Here is a 20,229-nt window from a genome sequence, read left to right on the forward strand (position 1 = left end):
CACATCAACCCCCACTTGGCGATTGTGAGATCGACGGATTTGAATGCGGGCCGCGGGGGGGGGGGAAAGATTTAAAAAATCGTCCAGATTTTGTGCCAACGAGCAATGCCAGCGGACGGCGTTAGCTGGCAGAACTAGTGCCAACCGTTAAGAGGAGGCGTGAAGGTGTCACCCTGTGTGTGTGTGTGAAGGTGTCACCCCGTGTGTGCGTGTGAGGGGGCAGCTGTAGCGGAGTGGTTAGCGCGCTGCACTATAATCCCGGCGACCCGAGTTCGATTCCCGCTCACGGTCAACACCCAGTGACGATTATTTGAACCGGTCCCGGGTCTGCCCGAGGTCGACTCAGCTTCAGATGAGTACCTGGTACGGTGTGTAAACATCGCCACTGGGGAGACAAAGGCGGCCTGGCGTGGTGTTGGCCACCCATTCCCTCGTGTGCCGTGCCGGCCTTCATAGGTGCTCGCTAGCAGCACTTGCCCCAACAGTCTGTTAAGGCTACACACGGGCGGATATTTGTCTTGGTATGTCTGCGTCTCGCTGGTCTATGTGATTGTTCAGAACGTGTGGAAAAATACCCCTTCAAATGTGTTAAAAATTATTGCGTGCGTCGTTTTAAATCGCCGAAAGGAAGTAAAAGACGCACACGTCTTTGTTCGCGACGCCAGCGAGAGCAATAGGAGCTGGGGGTCACGCGAGTGGGGTGGAACCCGAGCGGGTTTGCATGCGACAGGTCGTGGACGAGAGGGCGAAGGGGATTCCTGTATCGGTTCGCGGTGTTGTGTACAGATGGACCACGAGTCTTGCCGGCTCGTTTTAATAAAAAGGCCCTCTCTCTCCAACTCAGCGACCGCCTCTTTCTCGTTTTTTTACGATCAGAGGAAACAAGAAGATGCTCGGTGTAGTCGCCACTTTGCTTCGTTCATCATTTAGTTTTTTTTGTAATGCTTTGCTTTATGTAACCCCCCCCCCCTTTTTAACGAAAGATTTCACAATAGATCTCACGCTCTGCTCTCCTTACCCCTTCAATATCTCTATCTACCCCCTATCTCTCTACCCCCCTCTCTCTCTACCCCCTCTCTCTCTCTACCCCCTTTCTCTCTACCCCCTCTCTCTCTACCCCCTCTCTCTCTACCCCCTCTCTCCCTACTCCCTCTCTCCCGACTCCATGTCTATGCTCCCCTCTCTCTGTCCGCACGATCCGCGTGGCAACGAATTATTTGGAGTGGCTGACTGGGTTTGGAATTCCGTCTCGGGGCTGTTACTGAAAGGGGACTGGGAATACAAAGATGATGATGATGAGGAGGGCGGGAGCAGACTGGAGTGCTGACATCCCACTCTCACGTAATGTTAAGGAGCTGAAAGTGTCGAGGTCCGCTCGCCACGATGACGCGGCTTCAACAGAGTCGTTTTGTTCTTCCTGCGTTGGAGGAGTGTGATGCCGCCGCCGCGAAGCCGCTCGGCGGGCGCCCCATCTACGACCTCGCCACCACCAAGCGACGGGGCCGACCCCGCTTCCCCCTCACCGCCCCCCACATAAACACACCCTCACACATTTCCCCCCCATAGAGCTCCAAGGGGAGGTCACCTGGCCAGCAGGTTTTCACCCGAAAGCCCTCATAGGGATAATCTTCACGGTTTCCTGCGGCCAGGGAATTGGGCGACCTCCCCTGATGCTAATTCGCACCGCGGCGCTGTGACCTGGGTTGAGATTGTATGGTCACGGCGGGGGCTGTCCAGCCACCACGGTTGAAAGGCACCCCCCACACACACGTATCGGCAAGGCAGGCAGGAGTCCGCAGCCACGAAGGAAGGGAGAAGCCAAGGGGTGGGCGGCTGATTGGCGTAGCGGGTGTGCTCGGGGACCGCCGCCGCGCAGCAGCCCGCGGCGAGCCTTTGTTACGGAAACCGCGGCTGATTAGCACAGCAAAGGTGCCCGTGGACCACCGCCGGCACCGCAGTCAGCGGGGGGACCCATTGTTAGGGACACCGAGAATGCGGCTGAACAGGCGCGGCGACTTGATTGGCCGAGAAGGCCCTCGAATCGGCTTCCTTTGATGTAGGTTAACGATAAAAGGGGGGCGCAGACAGGTAGAGCGCTCTCTTGCTCCAAAAGTCTGCCCTCGGGACGGTCTCCAGTTCGGCCACTCGAACGTCCGTGTGACGCGTCGAGGTGCGCAGCGAGGACGAGACCACTGGAATGCCGTAAGCATCTAACTGTGAGTAAGAGGAGAGAGAGTGTTAGGATTGAGCCTCGGGAAACCAACATCGCTTAGAGTCCATCAAATTAGATCAATCGGGTACAGACCCTCGGGCGGTAGTGTAGGCCTGCCTTGTCGATCCTTACTGACTTAAAAGCGAATCGCAGTCGGCCGGTAATAAATCATTAATAACTAATCGTAGCCTCGTGTGGTTTCGACGAGCGTGTGAAAGCGCGTGGTGCTGTGTGTTCGTGCGCTCACAGCGGGTGTAGTCAGCGCTCCACGGGTGTACGCTCCCTCTGGCTGCTGCGGACCCCGCACCGCGTACGGACTAACCCCTCCTTACGCACGCCGTCTCGCAGCCCTTTAAACCTCCCGTAACGAAAACACCAATCGGCAACGCGGACGCGAGCGAAGTCATTCGCCCTCCGACCCCTGACCCCCCGTTCAGAGCGTGTGATTGCTGCGCGGGGCTGTGTGAGGGGAGGCGTCGCGTTTGATTGGCGAAGAGGCAACGCAGTGTTTAGAGGCGCCCGAGAGCCGGCGACGAGCCATGCCTCTCGCGAACTCGCGGGGGTGCGACCCAGGGAGGGGAGCCGTCGGGCGACAGCCCTTACCCCGCGAGCGATGAGCCCAGCGGCGGCAGCGGCTGTTCGCACACCAGCGAGGGGTCGGGAAGCGGCGGGACCCCTGCAGTCGGCGCCCAGCAGGGAGAGACCTCGGGGGCCAGCGGCCCCAACAGGAGCACAGACCACAGCGGCTTACGACAACGATGACTCGTTTTGGGTTGCATTGCCACACGATCGCACCACTGTGGCTTTGCCTTTTTCATTTTTTCACGCATGAGGGAGGTGTGCCCATCGACCTGCTGATGTTCTTGTGTTACCGATGCTCGTACACACACAGAACACATTCCTGCGGAGGGAGCTGGTAGGAACGTTGGGTTGCTCGGTCAATGGCCAGGGTCAACGGCGGCGTGGTGTATTTCGCAAATATGGACGACTGTGAGGGCGGGCACAAGCCGGCGTGAGTAGGTTAAACTTTGAGTTTTATAAGGGCACCACGGGGTGACCAGCCCCTCCCTCCCCACCCAGCCCCACCCCTCCCACCCCCCACCCAGCCCCTCCCCACCCTCCCCATCCAGCCCCTCCCCACCCTCCCCTCTCCACCCAGCACCACCCCTCCCATTTTTGGATGCACGACGGACGGACGGACACAATAATCCCCTGTGGGCTGATGCAACCAGGAGGTTCCTACCAGTATAATTCTGCATTAACGATTCCATGACTTCAGGGCATTCAATTGCACCGAGGTTTGTTCCAGATGCTGCAGTGCACTTCACGATGCTATCAGCAGGTGGCGGTGCGGCATTGCTGTCACGCTGCTGGGCAAGGCCATTCCATCATCACCGTCCGCTCCTCCACAGGCGGGCCCAACAATCTCACTCGGAAGTTTTGATTTCCAGTGGATATTTTTTTGAGGGGGGGGGGGGGGGTTAGATTGCGTAAATAAAATGCGTGTCCTAAATCCTCCACCTGACACGGTCACTTACAACACGCTGCGCTGGCGAGATGTTAACTGCCTCGCCTGCTATGCCGGAGATCCATGGGTTCGATCCCCAAGCTCACGCCTGTATATTTGGAGTTTGCGTGTGTCTCTCCCCGTGATCGCGTGGATTTTTTTCCGTGTCCGGCCCCCCCCCCCACACACATTTAGAAACACGCGTTTCGAGTATTTGGCTTAAATATAATTTCCACAATGACAAGCCACTTCGTTGAGCTATCGTTTGTGATAACCAGGTCGATTCTGAACTCAGTGGGACCTTACTTGGTAAAATAGAAAAAAAACATGGTTTAAAATGGGGTTTTTTGATAATTGGTTTTTTACCCTTTTATCTGACACATTTTTTTACAAGGAGTCATGTTTGCATTGACCACAATACCTGCAGTCAGAATGCAAACAAAAACACAACTCTGATAATGTATGCACTATCCTTGAAATTGATTGGTCCACACCCAAGACAGCTTTTCTTAGAGCCTCGTCTCACATGGTGTTGGACCAGATGACGCCAAAAGGAGGTTCCAATGATGTTTTTTTATTAATAAAGTTGACACCTGAATAAACGCGCTATTGCTGCTTCAGCACAGCGGTGTATTGGGGAGTGATCTCACATTCTCACAACATTTACATCGGGGAAAAGGTGCAGCCGGGCACATTCGAGTTTTGGGCCATTCCGATTTAAAAAAAGTTGGTAAAAAAGCGTCCACACACAGTGCGCGTTGCAATTTGTGAGCGGACAGCACATAAACTAAACCCCTGCGATGTAGGCCCCACTTGTCTTTACACAGTATTCCCTCGTTATTATAATCAGATTACGAAATTCCCGCGAATCGCATCTGAAACTCGACACCACGACTGCTGCATCGAGAAAGAGAGAGGGAACGCGATGAGATGAAGAGATGAGAGATGAAGCGATGAGAGATAAAGTGATGCGATAGATGTAAGTTCGTTTACGGATTATAACTCAATATACATTCACTTTATGTTTATTATAACCGATTAAAATGTTTCGTGTTATGATAATTTTCACATCAAATAGCTTATTTATTTGTTTAAGGTAATTCATTGCAAAGGATAGGTTTTGTCGTTGGCCAATCTCATTAGGGGCTGTCCATAAATGACGTCACGCACCTGGGGGGGGGGGGGGTCAGACATTTGTGACGATGTGTGACGAGGGGGTGTTTGAGAAATGTGACGTCACATCAAAATGCGCAACTTTAAATTAATATAGACAACACGTTCTACTTAACTAAATATACTTTTTTATACATTTTTTCTCCTACAACATCAGAGTGCAGCGGCACATTAAATACGCACTAGCAATGACAACAGTTTAAAGCGATTTGAAGCATGTTTTATTTTTGGGGGGGGCAGAGCTTTGTGACGTCATAGTTGAGGGGGGGGGGTCTGACTTTTTGTGACGAGGGGGGGGGGGTCAAAAATCGTCCAAAATCGCGTGACGTCATTTATGGACGGCCCCGAACTACCTCGCCTGGTTTACCAGAGGTCGTGGGCTGGTTGGGTTCGATCCCGACCCTGACGTCTGCTGTATATTTGGAGTTGGAATGTCTCTCTTTCTCTCTCTCCTCGTGGTCGCGTGTATTTTTCTCCGGGTCCTCTGATTGTTCCCTCCACATTTAGAATCAACATCACGCATTTGCAGTATTTGGCTGATATATATATTTATACGCGATAAGCCACTTCGTTGAGCTACGTAGTTCAGTGGGCATTACCTGGTAAAATAAAACACAGTTTGATTTATCCCGTAGGCTTTCGAGTTTAATATATATTACATTTAGGCGATCTAACCCCAAAAAACGCTCTATTATGGATAAAACAAATAGTTTCGCGTGAGCGTGGTACTCGGCTATGCTACGCAAATAGACATAAGGTGACCGAAGAATGTTTGCTTTGATGAGGCTGAAGAATGTTGCTAACATGAGCCTCAGAAGTACGACCAGAGTCAAGCCAGACGCCTCGTGGCTCTGGGACACGCTGGTGGCAGTTCTGTGCATCGACGCGCGCACATCCGCACTCCGATAACCCTTCGTCCCAATGACGGAGAGGATGCTTTCCTTTACGTGAAGTTAAAGCCACCGTGCGATTAAAAAACACATTTTTTCACAGAAATCGCGACTGACTCCACCGCTGGACAAAGGCTTCTTCACCCAAGCCGTTACCATCTCCCACAGATACTGTGATCGAGTCGTCCACACGGCAACCCGCTCTGCACACGAGATTATTTAATAGATCCGTCTCCTCTCAGACGCTTCCCATTCCTCGGATGCCACTCACTCATTATTGTTGACCGTCGGCCGTGAGGCCTGACCCTGAGGCCTGCTGTATATTTGGAGTTTGTGTGTGTCTCTCTCTCTCGCTCATTATCATCACGGTGGCTATGATATGTTAACTACCTCGCCTGGTATACAGGAGGTCGGGGGTTCCATTCCGACCCTGACGCCTGCTCTATATTTGCAGTATGCGGTGTCTCTCTCTCCGTGGTCGCGTGGATTTTTTTTCCGGCTCCTCCGATTTTCCCCTTCCACATTTAGAAACATCCGTCGAGATTATTTAGATAATTTTGCTGCTATAAACTTCCACGTGATGATAAGCCACTTCGTTGAGCTATCATTTGTGGCCAGGTTACTTTTGAAACAGAAGCTAATAGCTCAGTGGGCCTTACCTGGTAAGATATAAAAAAAATGTTTAGTTTTATTTGTATATATTTTAAAAGGATTTGTTGACCTTTCCTATACTTTACACTCCGACCGAGTTTGTGTACTGTTTGTTGTTACGTTCTGACCCGCCCCTACTGGACATCTGTGAAAAAGAGCTTAAAGCTCATCGGATTCCTCCTTCAGGATCAATAAAGATTCTGATGATAACAAAATGATCTGCCCCAGGCCACCGTCTCAGTGACCATGATCAAGCCGCTCGAATCCCGTGGATCGATCATTGGCTGGAGTTGAGAAAGGATGCAGAGTCGAGCCCGAATATGGTAGTGGCGTGTTTGGTGTGTCAACTTGAACGCTTCGTGCTCTGACACGCAACTCAAATGTCCGATAATTCGCAATGTGCTTCATTTGGGTGAGGTGGCGTGAGAAAAAAATGTGTGTAGAAAACCCTCCTCCACGCGGCACGAAAGCGTCACGTGAATCAGACATTAAATGTGTGACTGCTTCATCAACACCAGCATTGTTGTTGTTGGAGAGCGAGTTCACAATGTTTTAATTGGTGCGACGTTTCGTAGCATCACCCGCTTGTTAACAGGAGCTCAGATCTCGAGATCACATCCTAACCGAATCCAAACCAATTACACTGCTCAACACACTTTTTCTGGCATAAGGTATTCCAACGGTTTTAAGGTAATTTTGGGGTGCTGATTCCAAATTTGGCATCAGTTTTTGTCTATCACATCAGGTTTTTGAGATATCAAATATTGCATTTTCAATAAAAACTGCAGAAGAAAAATATTAAATAAATGTGGATATCTACATAAAATGATATTATAAACACACTATCCTAAAAATACAGCACCATATTTTAACACTAAAGCAGTCACTGACTCGCAACAACTTGCAATCATAAGTGACAGAGTTAATTTCAGGTAAAATAAATGAAAATGGGGTATGCCGATAGCATAAAAATGAGATGTGATAGAGCAAATCTGAGATCAGATTTGGAATCAGCACCCTGAAATTAGTCTAAAACAGCTGCAAAAGTCCAAGCCAGAAAAAAATGTTTTTTTTGTTGACCAGTGTTATGAACCATAATATCGGTTTTGTGGAAGCTTTCATGTGAACTTAACAAATGTCTGATATTCATTCCCCTTTAAAGGAACTCAAAATTCGCCTATTGCGCACGCGTCTCCCGCGAATATTTTTCGTACATTTCTGCACGCACATCACTTCATTATTTATTTATTTACTTATTTAAGTTCTTTACAAGAAATCCAGAGAGCAGGTGTGTTCACGTACATCGCATGGGAGCATGTTTGCGCGGACAAGTTCCAACATCCGCAGTAACAACTTCAGCGTGTGTTTGCGTGTGTGTCTCTTTGCTGTGGGGCGTGTGGAAATGTGTTCGTGCTGTTTTACGGGGAGCAGGTGGTGCAGCGGTTAGCGCTACGCTGCGCTACGAACCCGGCGACCCGAGCACGATTCCCGCTCACGGCCGCCAACACCGGCAACGATGATCTGAACTGGTCCTGGGTCTCCCCTAGGTCGACTCGGCACCTCCGATTCCCCGCGGTGAGGTCAATGGAAACCAGTGACGTGCAGTGAGGTCAATGGCTGGGGAGGCACTGGCTCGTGTCAGAGCCAGATTCACACACTCAGGGGGCGTGTCCTCACGGAGGGGGGCGTGCTAGACACGTCTCACTCAGTGAGGCAGATGTGATAGCTGCCTCCCCTGGTGCTTTTTCATTGCAGTTTCATGACGAGACCAGCGAGCCTAAATATCTGTATACACATACGTGAAATAAGTTACTTGGAGTATGGAAGGCGAGGACATTGAAATGAAGGGGTCTACAAACATTACATTGGTGACATACTGAGATAGTAACAGGCACGCACTTATTGCCCGCTCTCCAGCTCTCCATCCAGTTACTGAGGGGTTGCGCAATCAGAGGGGAGGCTGAGCTCGTCGCTGCCTCACCTCTCGTCTCTTCCTGTGTTTGCAGCGGAGCTCCGCAAATTTGGCGATTTTGACTATAAAAATTATTGGAATCGTATAGAAATGACATTTATAACACAGATCAGTGGGAAAATCTTAATATATATTTAATTTGATTATTTTATTTACTTTTCGTAACAGCTATTTTCATTGGAGTATGACAGGCGAGGCTCAGCCTCCCCTGCCTCCCCTGACCGCACGTCCCTAAAGGAAAAGAGTGCCTGGTGCGGTGTGTAGACATCGTCACTGGGGAGACAAAGGCGGTCGGCCGTGGTGCTGGCCACTCACCCCTCGTGTGCCGTGCCGGCCTTCACAGGTGCTGCGCGCCGACACGGGGGAGTTTTTGCTCTTCGTTGTATTGTCGTTGTGCTTTTGCAAGTGCCCGTGTTTATTGTGGTGGCGAGTATCCATGCGTCGTGACTGACTTGCAGACGCAAATTCTTGGAGGCAGTTTTTTTTGTTAAATCGAGCACCCTCTGGGTTTGCCAACTGATTGATTGGGTAGTTCTGTGGATTCATTGGTTGGTTGGTTGATTGGTTGGTGAGGTGACAGTTTGAGAGGGTGATTATTTTTTGTTGTTGTGGTTGATAGGTTGATGGATAAGAGGTTCTGTGGGGTTGTGAGTTGGTTGAATTGCTGGGCTGGGTTGCTAACGCGACAGATCGGTGGGCAGGAGGGCTTCACAATTGGGGTTATCAAGTGAATGCTTAAACATGCGGTGCCTGCGATGTATGTGTCACCCCGGGGGTTGATAGTGACGGCAGTTACCACCGCCGCCGAGTGTTCGATGCACGTGGATTCAGATGACGCACGCACCGCCTGCGTGCACTTTGAGTTATCTTTCCCGAAGGGTATATGCCCGAATTCTTCACTTGACAACTTTCTTTTTTATATCAGAGGGGTTTTTCTTCGCTTTTTGGAATTCATCCAAACGTGTCGTTGGTAAGTGAAAACGTACTTGCTTCTTTGCACCACGCACGGACCCGCCTCACCAGGCACCGTGCCCTTCTTTTCACATCCGTACGTTCAGTGCTGTCAACCGCCAAAAAATGCCCAGAATGAGACCCACGCGGAGTGGAGGACTTCCAGTGACATCGAGTCTCGTCGAGTCTCGCTCTCTCCCAGTCTCTCGTGGCCAGCGTGTAGCAACAACACAGGGAAGGCCTCCTCCAGTGACGTAGCTGCCGTGTGCGCAGGCAGTGATGCCCTTTGCTCCAGAGGAGGGGTCCATGACTCTGCCAAACTGTGACCGAAACGGCCACATGGTTCTGGCGAGGAACGAGCGTAAAACTTTGTTTTTATTTGACCAGGTAAGTCCCCACTGAACTGTTTTTCAGAAGCGACCTGCAGGCGATCACAGATGATAGCTCAACGAAGTGGCGTATCATCACGTGGACATATATCGGCGGCCAAATACTCGAGATGCGTGACGTCGATTCTAAATGTGGAGGGAAGAACCCGGAGGAACCGGAGAAAAATCCACGCGACCACGGGGAGAGAAAGGGACACCGCAAATTACAAATACACAGCAGAGTCAGGATTAAACCCACCACCTCCTGTATACCAGGCGAGGTATCTAACATCTCGCCAGCGACCGTGATGATGATGAGAAATAGACACACAAACTCCAAATATACAGCAGCAGGCGTCAGGCTCTGGATCGAACCCACGACCTCCTGTATACAGCAGGCGAGGTAGTCAACATCTCCTAGTCACCGTGATGATGATGAGAGAGAGAGACACACAAACTCCAAATATACAGCAGCAGGCGTCAGGCTCTGGATCGAACCCACGACCTCCTGTATACAGCAGGCGAGGTAGTCAACATCTCCTAGTCACCGTGATGATGATGAGAGACACACAAACTCCAAATATACAGCAGCAGGCGTCAGGCTCTGGATCGAACCCACGACCTCCTGTATAGAGCAGGCGAGGTAGTCAACATCTCCTAGTCACCGCAGCGCACCCTCTCACGTGACTGGACTGACCCGGAGGAAACACGAGTCGCGTTCCTCCGTGCGTCACGGCTTGTACACGAGAGGCAGCAGAAGAAGCAGCGGCAGCAGCGGCAGCTTGTTGTGCCCGCGGCCTGTATGGAGGAGGTCACCGGCGTGGAACAGCTTGGAACTGCGAGCCACGCGAATGGGGGCTCCCCAACTCTCAACACTCGCGCTGCCAGGAATGCCCAGGGGCGCTACCCTCGCACGCACGCGAGCCCGAGTGATGTATAATGATTTTAGAGATTGATGTTGTTTCCTGGAATGGCCGAGAGGGGGTTGGTTGGTTGGTTGTTGTCGCGCGTCCCGAGTTCAACTCCCAGCACGGGACAACGTCGGCTGGCAAGCGATGCCCCGAGTGGTGAAGTATGGTCGGACGACTCCGATGAACACCAACGGCAAGTCGCTCATCCTGCCCGTAATTTGATTGATTGGAATGATCTTCACTCTGCATTTGTAGGTTGTAGCGAGCGTACACTCACCTCCAAGTGGAATGATCTCACTCTGCATTTGTAGGTTGTAGCGAGCGTACACTCACCTCCAAGTGGAATGATCTCACTCTGCATTTGTAGGTTGTAGCGAGCGTACACTCACCTCCAAGTGGAATGATCTCACTCTGCATTTGTAGGTTGTAGCGAGCGTACACTCACCTCCAAGTGGAATGATCTCACTCTGCATTTGTAGGTTGTAGCGAGCGTACACTCACCTCCAAGTGGAATGATCTCACTCTGCATTTGTAGGTTGTAGCGAGCGTACACTCACCTCCAAGTGGAATCATCATCATCGTCATCATTGTAATCCGCTTCACACGAACTGGGTGTATCCGTCTCGTAGTCGGTGCAGCGACTTGTAATGGCGCGGCATGGAGGAGGCATCGGAATGAAGACACCGCAACCTTTCCAACGGCTTGCGCACAAACAGTATGTCCTTGCGCATGGCAATATGAAACTATAAAGAAAAACTACTTACGTTATTTTACCAGGTAAGGCCCCACTGACCTATCTCGCTCCTGTTTAGAAGTCGACCTTGCTGCCACAAATGATAGCTCAACGAAGTGGCTTATCACGTGCAAATGTATAGCAGCCAGATACTCTAAACGCGTGTTGCTGAGTGTGGAGGGAAAAACGTCCACGCGAGCACGAGGAGAGAGACACGCAAACTCCAAATGTACAGCAGCAGCAGCAGGCGTCAGGGTTGGGATCGGACCCACGACCTCCTGTACACCAGGTGAGGTAGTTAACATCTCGCCACGCAAATGTCGAGGCCTGCTAGCTGTGGAGAGATGACTTCGGGAGAGAGTTGGTGTGGGCATTGAAGGAGCAGAGCCTCGGTTGGTCTACGGCGTGGTGCGTAGCTCGTGTCGCATGGCCACAATGTCTTTACTCTTTGGTTCTTTCGGTAAAGTCACGTAGAAAGGAAAAATAATTAACTAATAGCAGACGACGTTTCGATTGCAACACAAGTAATCATCAGGTACGAATGAAAGATGAAACAAACTTAGTAAACTTAGAAATATAATGCAATACAACACAGAGAGTCGGCTAACATAACAATCAACACCCTACTTATGTGTGTGTCTCTCTCTGTGTGTCTCTGTGTTATCTCTCTCTGTGTCTATGTTGTGTGTCTCTCTCTGTGTGTCTCTGTGTGTGTTCTCTCTCTGCTTGTGTGTCTGTCTGTGTGTCTATGTATGTGTCTGTGTGTGTCTATGTTGTGTGTCTCTCTCTACTTGTGTCTGTCTGTGTGTCGATGTTGTGTCTCTCTGTGTCTCTGTGTTATCTCTCTCTGCTTGTGTCTCTCTCTGTGTGTCTCTGTGTGTCTATGTTGTGTGTCTCTCTCTGTGTGTATATGTTGTGTGTCTCTCTGTGTGTGTTTCTGTGTGTCTATGTTGTGTGTCTCTTTCTGTGTGTCTCTCTGTGTGTGTTCTCTCTCTGTTTACCTGTCTGTCTGTGTGTCTCCGTGTCTGTGTTTTGTCTCTCTCAAATTTAGCAATCTTTGGAAGAACGTAATCAACCAGGTAGGGTGTTGACTTGTGTTAGCCGACTCTCTGTGTTGTATTGTATTATATTTCTAAGTTTACTATGTTTGTTTTATCATTCATTCGTACCTGATGATGATTGTGTTGCAATCGAGAAGTCGTATGCTATTATTTAATTTATTTTTCTTCTTACGTGACTTTACCGAAAGAGCCTGCAGTCACGAAAGCTCCGAATCAAGTTTCACGTCTTTAATTTTCCATTCGCGAAGGAGACGTGGCGCATCGGGCCTGCCGGCGACGTTCTGCTGCTGTTGATGGTTCTCGAATAACGAGCAGCCGCTCGTTCATTACGTTCATTCCACGGATTCTGCCACCGCTCCGGCGGACCTGAAGCGCGCTGCGGCAGACACGGCGGAGCAACGTGGCCCGACGCAAAGGACATCTCAATGCCATTCGTCAATGCCACTGCGGACGTTTCGGCACTGGTCCCTTACTCATTGAGCGTTATACTGGTAGGAACCTCCTGGTTACACCAGCGCACACGGGATTATTGTGTCCGTCGTGCAGGGAGGGGCTGGGTGGGGAGGGAGGGGCTGGGTGGGGAGGGTGGGGAGGGGCTGGGTGGGGAGGGTGGGGCTGGGTGGGGAGTGGGAGGGGTGGGGCTGGGTGGGGAGGGGCTGGTCACCCCGTGGTGCCCTTATAAAACTCAACGTTTAACCTACTCACGCCGGCTTGTGCCCGCCCTCACAGTCGGCCATATTTGCGGAATACACCACGCCGCCGTTGACCCTGGCCATTGACCAAGCAACCCAACGTTCCTACCAACTCCCTCCGCAGGAATGTGTTCACATTTTTGGCACATTTCTCCATTATCCGTGCTTTCAGAACCTCTGCTAAACTAAAACTAAACTTTGTTTTATTTTACCAGCTATAGGCCCGCTGAGATACGTAGCTCTCTTTCAGAAGCGACCTGACGACAAATGATAGCTCAACGAAGTGGTTTATCATTGTGTGGAAGTTTTTAGCAGCCAAATGCTCTAAACGTGTGACACTGATTCCAAATGTGAAGGGGAACACACTGAGGACCCGGAGAAAAATCCACGCGACCACGGGGAAAGAGAGAGAGAGAGAGACACGCAAACTCCAAATATGCAGCAGGCGTCACGGTCAGGATCTAACCCACGACCTCCTGTATACCAGGCGAGGTAGTTAACATCTCCTAGCCACCGTGATGATGATGAGAGAGAGGCATGCAAACTCCAAATATACATGTAAGAATAAGTTTGACCATTGCTGGCAACAAAACAGTTGTGTTAAGATGTCAAAACACCAAACAGAAGCCTTTTGCAAGGAATCCTGTCTGCGTGAACCATCAAAGCCACGACCTCCTGCATACCAGGCGAGGTAGTTAACATCTGCTAGCCAACGTGGCGCAGAGTCATCTAAAGTGCGAACTTGGCGGACACTCTGTACCTTCATCGGCGCATGCCGAGAATCGACGCCACTCGCTCTCTGTTGTAGTACGGAGTTAGACTGATGGCTTTCATCTAAGTTGTCTTGTGGTTGTTGTTGTGGTTGTTGTTTGACTTGCATCCCACTGGGATTTTTGCACACAGCGTTGGTGTACGGTGCTTTTTCCTGGATTTTTCTGTTTGCGCATAGTCACATAGTCACTTTAAGATGTTTTCTTGTTCATGTTTTTGGTTTGTTGCGGTTGCACCGATTCAAGAGCCGAAAGGCTCACAGGGCTATACCTAATAAATGAAACTGAAAACTGAAAACTCTCTCTCTATCTCCGATACCTCCCGAGTTGGCGCATGAGATTTTACCCGGCGACTCCGCGCGTAGTGAACAACGATTCCGGTTGGAATGCAAAAAAAACGTCAATTGAAAAAAAAACCCCATAAAACATGTTTTCAAAAAATGTCCCCCGAGGGAATTAATATCGTCGGGGGTTTATTATTTTATTTTTTCAACAAAATGTTTTCCTTTGCGGTCCGAATGTGCAGTGGGCTCGTGCATAACTGCAGGTGGTCGGACAGCTTAATGGGGAACACGTCTGACAGCCTAATCTGCGATCTGCACTTGGGAAAGCTTAATTCTTTTTTGTGTGGTAGCGGTGGTGGCGGTAGTGGTGGTGCATATTCATGCCTGCCAGCTGAACCCGGCACACCTCCGATTAGCACGGTTGGCTACGTACGGTGCGAAAGAAGTTCAACATAAATACGTGCATAGACTCACATAGTCACTCACCCACTCACATAGTCACTCACGCACTCACATAGCACTCAATCACCCTCCGATTAGCACGGTTGGCTACGTACGGTGCGAAAGAAGTTTGACCGTGTTTGACCGTGTGCATCAGACGCCGTCTTTGTTGGGACGGTGTTGGTAACGGGGCATTGATTGGCCCGCCGTGCTCTCTGTCTCTCTGCAATGAATGTAACAATTTGTGATTCGTGTGGTATTCGTTTGGTGTTCGCGATGCTCCGGTAGCGCAGAGGCGATCACCACGAAGCGTGGCCACTGCTCTCTTAGTCTTTGGTTATTTCGGTAAAGTCACGGAGATAGAAAATAAAAATTAAATTAAAATAAAATAAATACAAATTAAACGTTAAATTTAACATAAAAAATCTAGTTAAACATAAACAATTAACATGAAAAATAAAATTAAACATAAAAAATAAACATAAAAAATAAAATTAAACGTGAAAAATTTTACAGAAAATGTTTCATGAAACATAAAAGCACAAACGTAAAGCGCTGCTCTCTGCTTCACAGACACTGCCTGTGGCGGTGTCACAGTGGGGGGCGACTTCGCTGTGTCGAATCAAATTGTGACCCATTTGTGGCCCCCCACGAATGGGTCGCTTTTCAAATCTGCTCCGTGACGTCGCCGCACACAGGTGACCGACTGCTCGTTCCGAATGACGTCATGGGGGGGGGTCTTCAACGTCCGCTGTGGGTGAAGCAGACAGCGGCTGGGTATGTAGCGGTGAAGACGCGGAATTAACCAGGGTGGCCCAACGGATTCGAACCACGAACCTCCGCGACAGACGCGAACCCCTCGATCGAGTGCCACTCGTTCCGTTGTTTTTATTTTAAACGTAAATTCACGTCGCGTCCTCTTCTGACGGCACCATGTGTTTGTTGTTGACGCTCCCGGTGACGGAAACAACTGCGAGCCAAGCAATTGGACAGCGTCAGGACCGAGCGCACGAGCGCCGTGTCGGGCACGCCCTGGAAGCCGCCCCGGGACTTCGGGCGGCGTCTGGGGCAGCCGTGGACTTCGCTTCTAAGGGAGCAGTCGACCTTGGGAGCAGCTCATCTACACATTTTATTTTAATTTTTATTATATTTTACTATTTAGATTTTTATTTGTTATTGTGTTTTTTGCTTTTATTATTTTCAACGTATTATTTTTGTGAAATTTTTATTTTACTATTTATATATTTTTTGTTTTATATCTACGTGACTTTACCGAAAGAACCAAGAATATGAATTCCTGCAGTCACGAAAGTTTTAAGTCACAAGTCATCGACACAACCTGTAGCTGTTGCAGGTGACACCCCCCGCGCTCGGCTTGCCGCGCGTTGGGTTTCGTTTTTGGGCCTCTGGAGACAAATTCCTTGGATTTTTTTGGGGGGAGCGGGGGGGGAACGCGCCCTTCTTGATGCAATAAAAAAGCGTAAAAATGCAGAACATTCACAGGCTAGGAAGTTGAATCAATCTCCGTGTGTACGAGGCGCGATGTGTAACACGTGGCAGCTGTCGTGTCAGCAACTGAAGTGGCGCATGCCACGTGGCCGTGCAGTCCCGTGTCTGCTGAGCTTCGAACTCATTCAGGGACGAGGCCATCCGACCACAATGCAACTATCACGTGACACGCGATGTCAAAGGTGTTGAGAGACGCGAGCGTGCCTCGGGGTTACGGGCTGGTGACGGCTCACTCCTGGCGCATCCTGACCCAGTGAATGAGCCAGAGACCTCGTCTCAAACGGTGTTCGACCAGAGGCTCAAAAAAAGCTGTTTCTGGTGTGGACCAATCAGTTTCAAGGACAATGCAGATATTATCAGAGTGTTTTTTTGTTTGCATTGTGACCACAAGCATTGTGGTGAATGCACACATGATTCCTCGTAAAAGGTTTCAGTTTGGTGTTTCAACATCTTAGCACAACTGTTTTGTTGCCAGAAAAAAGGGGGAGACCCCCTATTAAGTCGGCACAAGTTGTAAAATAACGCTCAAACAAACTGGACTCTGCCATTGAAGAATGAGCGTGAGAGGGGACGGTGGCTTGTGGAGTAAAACGCAGGGCAGCTCTCGAGATGACCCGGGCGGCGACCATGACTCTTCCAGGACGCTCATGTACAGAGCTCAACTTGGTCTCTGCTCCAGCCTTAGTGGAGCTGCGTACGGACCTGCCTACGTTGAACTTCTGTCGCACCACCGAACGACCCAGCCACGCTAATCGGAGGTGCGGCGGGGAAGGACAACAACCTCAACACAAAAAGCAGTAATGAAGAAATTAGTTTTCAATCGAGATTAAAAAAGCTTCAGTGGCTTCCTAATATCAGAAGAGCGTTCCAGACGGCCGCAGAAGCGCATCAGAAATCGCACGATGCAGTGACCATCTTTGTTCGACGGTTCGCCAAAAGCCGCTGTGATGATGACCGGAGTTTGCGTGATAACGGTTTATGCTCCTTGACGACACTGGCAACGAGGTGTGATGGTTCGTTTGTGGCAAGCGCTTTAGGTGCACTTACTGCAACCTCAACACATTCCTGCGGAGGGAGCTGGTAGGAACGTTGTTGGGTTGCTCGGTCAATGGCCAGGGTCAACGGCGGCGTGGTGTATTCCGCAAATATGCCCGATTGTGAGGGCGGGCACAAGCCGGCATGAGTAGGTTAAACGTTGAGTTTTATAAGGGCACCACGGGGTGAACAGCCCCTCCCCACCCTCCCCACCCCACCCTCCCCTACCCACCCAGCCCCTCCCTCCCCACCCAGCCCCTCCCTGCACAACGGACGGACACAATAATCCCCTGTGGGCTGCTGTAACCAGGAGGTTCCTACCAGTGCAATGTATTCGTTCGGTAACCAGAAGCCAATGCAGCTCGGTGAGCGCCGGCAGGACACGGCCGGATCTTGCGGTGCCCGTCACGACACGTGCCACAGAACGTTGTGCACATGCTGCCGCTTCATATTGGGGGTTTTACCAGACGTCCCGTAGAGTAGTGAGTTGCAATCATGGAGCCTTGTCGATACGATGCACCTGCCTGAACTTGCACTGAACGCACACGCAGCTACCATCCCACCCACGCGGTTCAGCTCCGAAACCAATCGCCACTGGTAATTATAAGAAATGGAACCTGGCGTGGGCCTCCGCTAGGTTGACTCAGCCTAAAACGAGCACCGAATACAGGATGCGAACATCACCGCTGGCGGCGGGAGGGTGGGGGGGTGAGTAGCAGGTTGGCGCGATCCTGTTAGCTGCATCACCCCCGCGTGTGTCCTGCCTGCCTCCAAAGGTGCCCACCGATCACACCGGCGACCACCTCATTTTGGAGGATTCCGAGGCGCCGTTACGCCCCATGAACCTCGAACGACAGCGCGCGCGCGCGTGTCCTGCGCGCCCCCGCAAGACGAGCATGCGTCCCGTGTGCTTGTCGAGGTTGTGGCAAAATTCTTCGGCGCAAGGTTTGCGTGAGGAGGGGGAAAATAAAACACATTCCATCTTTGCACAAAAAAATAAGTAAAAAAAACCCGTCTGGTCCGACGCGTGCTTCCTATCGCTGTTGATTTGCGACACGGGGACTCGTGCGGGGGTTGTTGGCGAGCGGGCAAACCGCGGGGCGCACGCACCACGGTCCAAGTGAAACATTAAACTACCAGCTCATGGTAGACGTGACACATTAAACTACCAGCTCACGGTAGACGTGACACATTAAACTACCAGCTCACGGTAGACGTGACACATTAAACTACCAGCTCACGGTAGACGTGACACATTAAACTACCAGCTCACGGTGGACGTGACACATTAAACTACCAGCTCACGGTGGACGTGACACATTAAACTACCAACTCACGGTAGACGTGACACATTAAACTACCAGCTCACGGTAGACGTGACACATTAAACTACCAGCTCACGGTAGACGTGACACATTAAACTACCAGCTCACGGTAGACGTGACACATTAAACTACCAACTCACGATGGACGTGACACATTAAACTACCAGCTCACGGTAGACGTGACACATTAAACTACCAACTCACGGTGGACGTGACACATTAAACTACCAACTCACGGTAGACGTGACACATTAAACTACCAACTCACGGTAGACGTGACACATTAAACTTCCAGCTCACGGTCCACGTGACACAATAAACTACCAGCTCACGGTAGACGTGACACATTAAACTACCAGCTCACGGTAGACGTGACACATTAAACTTCCAGCTCACGGTCCACGTGACACAATAAACTACCAGCTCACGGTAGACGTGACACATTAAACTACCAACTCACGGTAGACGTGACACATTCAACTACCAGCTCACGGTAGACGTGACACATTAAACTACCAGCTCACGGTAGACGTGACACATTAAACTACCAACTCACGGTAGACGTGAAACATTAAACTACCAGCTCATGGTAGACGTGACACATTAAACTACCAGCTCACGGTAGACGTGACACATTAAACTACCAGCTCACGGTAGACGTGACACATTAAACTACCAGCTCACGGTAGACGTGACACATTAAACTACCAGCTCACGGTGGACGTGACACATTAAACTACCAGCTCACGGTAGACGTGACACATTAAACTACCAGCTCACGGTAGACGTGACACATTAAACTACCAGCTCACGGTAGACGTGACACATTAAACTACCAGCTCACGGTAGACGTGACACATTAAACTACCAGCTCACGGTAGACGTGACACATTAAACTACCAGCTCACGGTGGACGTGACACATAAACTACCAGCTCACGGTAGACGTGACACATTAAACTACCAGCTCACGGTAGACGTGACACATTAAACTACCAGCTCACGGTAGACGTGACACATTAAACTACCAACTCACGGTAGACGTGACACATTAAACTACCAGCTCACGGTAGACGTGACACATTAAACTACCAGCTCACGGTAGACGTGACACATTAAACTACCAGCTCACGGTAGACGTGACACATTAAACTACCAGCTCACGGTAGACGTGACACATTAACTACCAGCTCACGGTAGACGTGACACATTAAACTACCAGCTCACGGTAGACGTGACACATTAAACTACCAGCTCACGGTAGACGTGACACATTAAACTACCAGCTCACGGTAGACGTGACACATTAAACTACCAGCTCACGGTAGACGTGACACATTAAACTACCAGCTCACGGTAGACGTGACACATTAAACTACCAGCTCACGGTAGACGTGACACATTAAACTACCAGCTCACGGTAGACGTGACACATTAAACTACCAGCTCACGGTAGACGTGACACATTAAACTACCAGCTCACGGTGACGTACACATTAAACTACCAGCTCACGGTGACTGACACATTAAACTACCAGCTCACGGTAGACGTGACACATTAAACTACCAGCTCACGGTAGACGTGACACATTAACTACCAGCTCACGGTGAGACGTGACACATTAAACTACCAGCTCACGGTAGACGTGACACACTTAAACTACCAACTCACGGTCGACGTGACACCATTAAACTACCAGCTCACGGTAGACGTGACACATTAAACTTACCAACTCACGGTAGAC

The 20,229-nt window shown here is 50.2% G+C and overlaps 1 protein-coding gene across 1 annotated transcript in view; it reads right to left on the reverse strand.

The window, feature by feature from the left end:
* Window positions 1–10,454: 10,454 nt before the first annotated feature.
* LOC133340702 (endothelin-2-like) overlaps window positions 10,455–20,229 on the reverse strand; it is a 37,826-nt gene continuing 28,051 nt past the window's right edge. The window contains exon 5 of the mRNA XM_061549090.1: window positions 10,455–10,560. Within this exon, the coding sequence (XP_061405074.1) occupies window positions 10,455–10,560 (106 nt within the window). The remainder of the gene's footprint in view (window positions 10,561–20,229) is intronic.

The sequence above is a fragment of the Lethenteron reissneri genome, chromosome 10 (genome assembly GCF_015708825.2).
Source record: "Lethenteron reissneri isolate LAM-NWPU_2019-01 chromosome 10, ASM1570882v1, whole genome shotgun sequence".
NCBI classification, from domain to species: domain Eukaryota; kingdom Metazoa; phylum Chordata; class Hyperoartia; order Petromyzontiformes; family Petromyzontidae; genus Lethenteron; species Lethenteron reissneri.